Raw genomic sequence first — 9,114 nt, 5'->3', positions numbered from 1 at the left:
ACAGGGCAGGACAGGATTACAGCAGCAGCATTATACATCAGTTTAAGCTATGGTAGAGACAGACTCATAGAATCATTACAGTTGGAAAAGACCTCTAAGATCGATACAAACCATCGATACAAACCACACCTCTTGCCATCCTTATGTACAGGCAGTGACAGGGAAAATTCAGCAAACCTTCCAGGAAGAGTTGAAAGAAGCACTTAACTGTCCGTGAGAAAATCATCTGTGTTGGTTTTAAGTCTGTAAGTACCAAATTTGGACCCCCAAAAATAGGGAATATAGAGGCAGAGTGAGTGGGACATTGAGTGAGAGTGTACGCTTGCAAGAGAACAGAAAGGTTTTAGAGTGGATTAGGCTTTAGTTAACATATTTACTTATAAGAATTCTTCATATTTTACTTGATTAACCAAGTGCTTATTAGCAAGATATAACAGTAATAACTCACAAGTATAATTTCCCAAACTTCAATCTTCACATTTATTCGATATGAAAGTTTAAAAGCTAAATCTGCAAAGAAGCAATTTCATCAGGACTATTAAAATGTGGAAATTCTCCAGCTGTTGTATGTGACTAACTGATAAGCTAAGTTTAGAACCATGGTGTTTAGACTTCATAATGCATGGAACAGTCTCCTGATTCTTCTTCACACATGCCAATTTAATTTTCAGAGCCATTCATAAGCAGTAAATGAAAGCAGCAATTTTAAGGCAGCTTAAATAGCAAACCGGTGTTTCTTTAGCACTGTGTTCTGCTCCCTGCTGATGAGAGCATGGTACTGCAGCATCCTTTTTTCATGCAAGATCCCTGAAGTATGGGCCACTTTCCTCCCATCTTCACTGAACCTACCCCAGAAATCTTCAACATCCTGCAAGTGCAGCATATCAACTCTACTCTGGCACTGATCTTACAGCTCTCCTCCTTTCTCAGCTTTGGAGGAAAAGAAAACAAGAAAAGAAAGCGCCACAAAATGAGAATGCGGTGCTCAGTAGGTATCAATAATTCGGTATTGCAGCTATACCAAATAGCATCACCACAGCAACAATATACTGCCTGCTACTAGGCTGGAAATCATGATGTGCAGCTGGAAAACATTATATACCCTTACAAACCTGCAAACTAGTAGGAAAAATATGCCAACTCTTTCAAGCAGTGGAATTAAATGAAAATGGATCTTCGCCCATTGAAAACCACATACAACAGTGCCAAGAGGGAAAAAATTTATTGGTTCTTCAGATTTCCAATGACTGCTTGCATTATGTTCTACAAATTCATTCAAATATTACATACAAAGGATACCTTCTCTTCATTTGCAGTGTTAGAACTAGTTTAAGATTCAGCAGAAATGTAAAGAATACAAGCAAAGAAAAGTCTTTAAGTTACTAATGAAAATACATTATTAGTGGAAATACATGATTATTTTTTTCCATGTTTCAGCAAAACACTTGCAAATAACTGGGTTCTGTGTTCTGTATTCATCTTCCATGAAGACTTTCGCATACACTCAGAAGGCACTTGAAATTCCCAGAGGTTGGGATGTCTGAGGAGGAGGGACTGTTTATCAGCTGGGTAGTAGCATGTTTGTTTTAAAAAGTGTGATATGAATATAAATTCAAACAGCCATAAAGCATTAAGATGCAGAATCTTAGCTAAGCATGCTAACTAAAGGGCTGCAAAGCTGAAGCACAAGAAACCCTTCATGTTTCTGCCACCATTACTCATCATCTCCACCACAGAGGAGCAGGAGTGCCTTCCTGTAGTCCCCAGACGTATCTTTCTGTTAATACAACAAACCAGTCACCATGAGTAACAGCCACAGAAATGCAAGGAAAAGCAGCTGCCAAGAAAAGACTAAACAGATTACACACTTGTCCCATCCACGGGAAATCCAATCAGTGGATGACTCTCCACTCAGGAACGGCAAAAGGAAATTCTCTGCTTCTTCTGTCAGAGTTATATTTACAGAGAAAGAAGTTCAGAAACAATAAATGCCCCTGCAGCCGCTAGTAGAACAGAGCTACCTACTGCATGTTAGAAAGCATTCAACTGCAAATGAGGAAGTGCAAACAAAGAAGAATCTGGAAGCAGCACCAAAAGCAACAGCCTTTATGTTGTAACCCAGCCTAATTGATGGAGCACCACGTAAGGACTGGCAAAAGCATTTAAAATATTCCATAAAACATTACTAGGAAAAAAAGCATTTGGGATCTAACTTTGCAGCTAATCCATGACAATCCTCCCACGGATGACTCTGGATTTCCTGCTTGCTCCTACACTTTCTACTCCGTCACATCCACTCAGAGGAGATTTTGACACAGACAGTGATTCCACTGTGAGATTTTTTCCTACTTTTGAGTGGCGCTAATGGTTCCACATCACAATCATAGATTTCCTCTCCAACACCCTGTGCTATTCCTCTGGAGCCATCATCCTTTCTAAAGCACTAAAAAGCAGAAGAAACTCAGAGAAGAAGAAGGAAATGCAGTAACTAAAAGTGGGGGAAAAAAAAGAGCAATTGTAATTTTGTAATTGTAAAAATTGTAATTAGGGAAGACCATATCTATTCTCCTAGTGAAGAGGGGAAAAAAAAAAAAAGCACTTTAGCTTTTCATAAGAAATGTTTCCCACTTAAATGATGCTGCTTGGTACTTCACAGAACTGCAAGCCAACCACTGCTGTCCTCAGAGTGCCCTATGCTGTCCTGCATTATTGCTTCCCTCTCATTTACAGTGGAAACAATTACTTCTTAAGTACACCTACTTCCCCTGACAACAAAACAGTGGTTTTACCTGAATCATCTGATGCAACGATTTCGCAAAATTCTTTCTGAATTCATGTCTAATATCCAACAGATCAATTTCACTTCTTGAAACCATGACTCTGATCAGGGTATCATCATCAGTGCCAGCCCCCTAAAGAGAAGAGTTTAAATATTACACTACACATTTATTACAGTATTTCTCTAGAACAAAACAACAACAAAAAATAAAAACAAGTGGTATCTCAAAACACTCCTGCATTACATTTCTATACCAAAACAGGATTTATGGGACAGTACCACAAGTCATCCACACTGCAGCGTGCAGAACAGAGGACCAGCAATGCGAGGTGCTCTAAGCCCCAGATGTCTGTCAAGTGCAATATGGTCAGCTCTCTTATTTTGTGTTTCATCTTCACAGACTCCAACTGTGAATGCCCAGATAAATTTTAAATCCTCCAGCTCTAAGATTACACAGTAGTACATCTGATCATTACAACATGAATCACACACAAATCATCTTTTCAGTGAAGTCTCAGGTCACTGCAGACCTGCAGTGAGTTCTGGAAGTGGGTACATAAATCTCAACAATACTAAATGGAAGCATGTAACACTGTACAGCAAGCACAGGCAGACCAATCCGTTCCACAAGTTATCCAGCTGTTTATTGGAAGGCAAACTTCCTATGCCTTTCCTAACCAAGCATCTCTTTTATTCATTTGGCTTTAAATATTCCAAGTTTCTGCACTAGCAAGCACTGCCAGACCAACATCCTGACCCCTCCTGCTCAGACATGTCAGACTTCACGCAAGCTGAAGCAATACAGATTGTCACATGCTGACCTGCTAGTGCACCTCAAGGAAGGACTTGGCAGAGTCCCCACGATCATCTTCAGCCTAATGTCCAGGGCCACTCAATCCTTCGACTGGGTGTAACATTCTTGGTTTACATCTAAAAGTGCCCTAAAGCTGCTCAGAAGTTATGTCATGAGTCCAGTTGTTTCTGAGTAGGATTTGATAGTAAAATCTGGTAAAAACTAGGCTCTGCCCCACCTTATCATGAAAGCAGATATTGTACAACTTTGTCATATCAAACTGCTAAATTACAATTGTAAATTCTTCTGCCAAATTTACTAAAAATGAAGCTCTTTCTTATGGAAAGAGGTTTACAGTTTTATTTATATATATATGGGATCTCATTCATAGGCTTTAGTAAAGCATCTCATCATAGAAATTAGAAAGATTATTAAACCCATAGGAAAAAAAAGTTTTCTACTGCATTCCTTGAAAAAAAAAAAATAATAAATAGACAAGTAAGAAAAAGTAATCAGCAAATTGTTAGCATATGTTGTATTTTCTATCTAAACCTTATTTTATGCTGATGGTGGCAAAAGCAGTAAAGCAGCTTTTAAAAATTAAGCTATCATTTCTTCTGTTTTCATTAATTCTCATGTTGACACCTCACAGCCACAACCATTTGTAACAAACACACCGATGCTTTTCAGCAAGGGGAAGAAGGATTTCTTCAGGGAAGCTGATAACACGCTTGAAAACAAAAGACCACCAACTTCACCTTTCCTAGGGTTTTAATTACTATTGCCCAATTTAAGTTAGTAATACAGATTCCCTGCTTATCTCTTTCTATCGAAGATAAGGTGAGGCGAAGAAAAACACAACTGTGTGACTGATGGTGTTCCCCTGCTAAAGCCTTTATAGCTGTTTAGAAAATTTCTGTTTTTCTCTTACAAGTTTCTTCTCCTTTTCAAAATAGGATAGTTATTATGTTTGTGTTTCAAAGTTAACTGCACCTTTAGTCTCCAAACACATCCAAAGCAAAGAGCAATAGATCTGCAGAAGTGGCAGTTCAGCTTTGGTCATCTTTACTTTCTAAATAGATTCACCACCTAAATAAAGGCAATGAAGTCTTTATTTAGCTGAAGGTGCTCAGTGAATCTAGCCAGACATTTTCCATTATAACAAGATCAAGGCCAAAAGCAGCTGATGAAACTGATGTTTTCTGTAAAATATTTATGGTCTGAGAAATTTACAGGGAGCTCAGAGGGAAAAAAAAGAAAGCAGCATATGAATTGATCTGTCCCAGATCTGCATACCCCAAACCTTTTGTAGATGCTTAGTAATACAATACCTTGTTGGCATTTGCAGTGAAAAAGAAATGATGAACAAATGCAAAGGAGGACAATAGTCAGGGGAGATGGAAAGTGACATATGAAAAAACATATACATACTTTCATGGAATAATACAAAGTTTCAGCAAAATAGGCAGGCACACTTCGGATGCATTTCACTGAAAAAGGGCAAAGGATTAAATTACTGATTGTTATTAAACCACAAGGCAATCTTTCACTGGCAAGACAAGTTGTGCACTTCTGTATCATTCTCTCCAGTGTGGGCAATTAACTATATGGTTAACTAGACTGTTCCTCTACTACAACTCTTTGGGTTGTAGAAGTTATAATAGAAAAGAAATATCACTAGCCAAATTCTACTCCCAGTTACAAACCTACTATGGCATTGTAAGCGGGATGCCAAGAGTTCAACCAAAGGCAGAGCTCTGTCTCACTTCCTGGTTTCTCAATTTCTGCACATTACTGAACAGAACACAGCAACACCACTGTTCCCACTTTTTCCCACCCCCACTCCTTGCCTCCATCCCATAAAGAGTAAAAGCTTATTCTCTAAATACAAAAATAGACCCCAGGTGAGTAACTTAAGATAGAACCATGTTTTCATGCCAAATCCTGTAACAACTGCAATTTAAGAAGGCTTGGGAGTAAATGAAAGAAAGCCAGTTCTAGATCTGTTAAGACTGTAATTACCAACTGCCAAAAGCAACTTCTCCAAATCACCAGAGGTTTCACGATCAATGGTTTCTTCAATTTGAAAGCCAGAAATAGTCATGTATTTGTCAAACACTGGAAAATAGAAAGCGTGCTTACAGTCACAAATATTGTCAGCATTTTTCCCAGAATTCCCCTCAGTACAGGTTAATATCATCTGTATCTCATTATCCACTGCTCAAATGCTGTTGTTCTCTCCTTCTTTGCTCTAAAATATTTTAATTACTCATTTCTTACTAGATTGCTATTATACAGTGCATTCCTACATTTTGAGAGGAGTAATGCCATGTACCAGAACATGCTGGAGGCATCCTAGCAGGAAAGCAGCTTTGTGAAAAGGATTGAGGGGTCCTAATAGACCAAGGACCAAGTTGAACATGAGCCAGCAGTGTGCCCTGGCTGCAAAGAAAGACAATGGTATCCTAGGCTGCATCAGGACAAGTATTGCCAGAAGAGAGGGAGGTGATTCTTCCCCTCTCCTCAGGGAGACCTGAATACTGTGTCCAATTCTGGGCTCTCCAGTACAAGACAGACATGGATATACTGGAGAGATTCCAGCAAAGGAAATGCTGGGTGATTAAGGGACTTGGAACTTCTCTCCTATGAGGAAAGGTTGAAAGAGACGTAGCTGTTCAATTTAAAAAAAGAGAAGCCTCAAGGGAATCTTATCAATGTGTATAAATCCCGTAGAGGGGAGGTGCACAGAAGGTATAGTAGGTTCTTCTCAGTGGCACCCAGTGATAGGACAAGAGTCAGGAAGGACAAATTAGAACACATCTAAACACTGGGAAATACTTTTTCATTGTGTGGGTGCTGGAGTGCTGGCACAGGCTGCTCAGGGAGGCTATGGAGTCTCCTTGGAGATCTTCAGAAATCACCTAGACAGGGGCCTCGGCAGCCTGCTCCAGATGGCTCTGCTTGAGCATGGGTTTAGACACGATAACCTCCAGCAGACCCTTCCAATCTCAGCCATACTGGGATTCTGTGAACATACCCAGTGAGAGTGCAGAAAGAGGGAAGATGAGAAGCTGAAGGAAGCCTTAAACATTTTTCCCAGGGCAATGCTATCATCACGCTGAATCTGAGACCTTTTCTATGCTGGGCTACTACATCCACTTATTTTCACCCAAGCTGTCCTGTTGGCAGTCTATTCTGCATTCAAAGAAAACTGCTGTCTTATCAGTAGTTATAAAATATTATATTCCCATCATGTTAGGTGAACAAACTTTAGGATTACTTTATTGCCAACAGCAGTTAAAAAAAATAAAAATAAAATTGCAAATAAAGTTATCTTTGAAAATCTCATGAATCCAAGATAAAGAGAAAACAAAGACTGGAGAACCAAAGAAAAACTTACTGGTCATTAATTCCAGCGGCCTAAGCAGCTTGGTTAAACAGACTTATAAACAGGTGAGGACAGGAAAAAAAGATATTGTTTATTTATTAAGAGCTAATAAAACACACACCTAGGAAATGGTTGATTGTTTCAGATTATGGTGACTCATAACAGACTCTTATCGTCCCTTCATTGCCATGACCTCTTTCAAAAGAAAATGTAAACATGCATCCAGCAAGCAGCACTCCAGCTGTCCCTCAGATCTACTGCACCACTCCCTCAAGCAGCAGATCAGCTCTGCTTCTTGCTATGGAGAAGGAAAATTAGAGGAAACAAAACTGAAAATGCTAAAGAGAGGGGAGAGGTGAATAAATGTTGCTGGATTTCACCAATGCAGTACCAGAAACAACTACCACTTTTACCATCGTCAGGGTAATGCCAGGACTTCAGTCAGAAGTTTTCAGCCATACCTGAACCATATCACCTACCCCTCCTTAAATGAGAAACACTTCGAGTTCCCAAGATGGTGATGAATGTTTCTTCATCTGTACCCCATTTCAGCTCCCCAGCTCTAAACAAGACCTGTTGTAAATTGAAGAGAACAAAACAGCAGAATTTGTTATGTGTTCACACATCTTGTTGAAAAGTTACATTTGTCTTAATCTGAAGAGCAACAGTTGGAGGGAAAAAGATGAGATAAAATACTAACGTGACTTTGGAAACAAATAAATGATAAATTCTGAAATTGACTGTGAAAGCATTTACATGAGTAATACTACTTAAGGCCCTAAAATTGAATGTGTGTATACTCCCTTTCATAAGCCCCAAGTTTTCTGAAACTGTCATCATGTAAGAGATAAAGTCCATTCCTAATATTGCTTTTTCTCTTCCCTTTTTCGAATCAAACTGGCAAAACTTCATTATAATATGACTCATCTCAATGGGACAAATGTGTTTACTTGGCTCAGGAGTTTTCCAAAATAGAGGGGCCAAAATGGATTCAAAACCTCTCAGAAACAGTATTTGTGAGATGCTAAATTCTTAACCAAAATAAAATTACATTGGTAACAGGTTTTAATTGTGTTAGAGCACAGTGATTGCTTTTCAGCTACGTCTGAATGCTATTAGCAGCCTATAGAAAAGTAGAGTGTTTTTAGAAATTCAAACAAGCAACAGAAGAAAAAAAGAGAAATAATCAGACCAAAAAAAAATCAGAAAAAGAAATTAATTCTTTTGTCTCAAACTCAGAAGCCTTTCTCCAAATTGTGTGCTCAACTAGATGTAAGGAAAAAGGTTTTGCATATCAGAGTATATAGCTTCTTTCCTCCATCCTCAGAGGGGCAAACAGTTACCACCTGTAGCAAGGCCATCAAATATCTCCTAGAAAAATCCACAGAACCACATCTGCTCCTTAGCATACTGTACGCCAACCGTCTGCTCACATAGTAAAATCTGAATGTGACATTATGAATTTCCTATTTCTCTTTGTGCCACAATCCTATTCAAAGTGCATTTGTGACTGTTGAATGCTGTTTTTAAACTGTGATAGAGAGTGGAAAAGGGTGGGGAAAAAAGGGGCTATTCAAGCACTGCAAGGATATCCAGTTCAAAATAACATATGTTAAGCTCTTTATCCAGTAGCAAGTGTGAGATCTCACTACAGCATTTTGAAATTCTAAAAATACATTTGTTTGGAGGTACTAAAAGTTGTGAATGACATGTTATGTTAGCTCTAATGGCTGCTAACAACTAGACTGCCTTACATTCCCATAGAGTAAAGACACTGTTACAAATGTCAAGTTCTAGAAATAATGTCTTATAGCTGAAGCACACTCATCAAGCCTGATTTCACAGACTCCTATAAATGTTTTCTTAATTACAAGCCATGGGTCTCAATACATTCTCCTGTCGCGATAGACAAATAAAAAATTTCTTCCCCTTACCCGAGTCAGCAACGGGTTTAATAGCTATCCCAAGAAGTACTCTGAATAATGGTTCAAATACCCATTAAATCAGATCAGAGTCCAACAACCAGGGATATGCCCACTCATTTACAAAGAAACTGAAAACAGGTGATAAGCCAGGTACTATTCCTATTGATCTTATCATTGCCAGAAGCAACAGTTCATAAATAATTAAAAAGTCTTAATTTTTTTTTTTTTA

At 38.7% G+C, this 9,114-nt stretch overlaps 1 protein-coding gene across 1 annotated transcript in view; it reads right to left on the bottom strand.

The window, feature by feature from the left end:
* Positions 1 to 1,203: 1,203 nt before the first annotated feature.
* Positions 1,204 to 9,114, bottom strand: part of ANXA5 (annexin A5) — a 16,610-nt gene continuing 8,699 nt past the window's right edge. Inside the window, exons 8-12 of the mRNA XM_010709935.3 lie at positions 7,440 to 7,533; positions 5,595 to 5,690; positions 5,004 to 5,062; positions 2,790 to 2,912; positions 1,204 to 1,777 (exon numbers count right to left, since the gene is read on the bottom strand). Of these exons, the coding sequence (XP_010708237.1) occupies positions 1,715 to 1,777; positions 2,790 to 2,912; positions 5,004 to 5,062; positions 5,595 to 5,690; positions 7,440 to 7,533 (435 nt within the window). The 3' untranslated portion in view covers positions 1,204 to 1,714. The remainder of the gene's footprint in view (positions 1,778 to 2,789; positions 2,913 to 5,003; positions 5,063 to 5,594; positions 5,691 to 7,439; positions 7,534 to 9,114) is intronic.

The sequence above is a fragment of the Meleagris gallopavo genome, chromosome 4 (genome assembly GCF_000146605.3).
Source record: "Meleagris gallopavo isolate NT-WF06-2002-E0010 breed Aviagen turkey brand Nicholas breeding stock chromosome 4, Turkey_5.1, whole genome shotgun sequence".
In the NCBI taxonomy this organism is placed as follows: domain Eukaryota; kingdom Metazoa; phylum Chordata; class Aves; order Galliformes; family Phasianidae; genus Meleagris; species Meleagris gallopavo.
The sequence above is the reverse complement of the archived record's forward strand: the minus strand, read 5'-3'. Positions and strand labels throughout refer to the sequence as shown.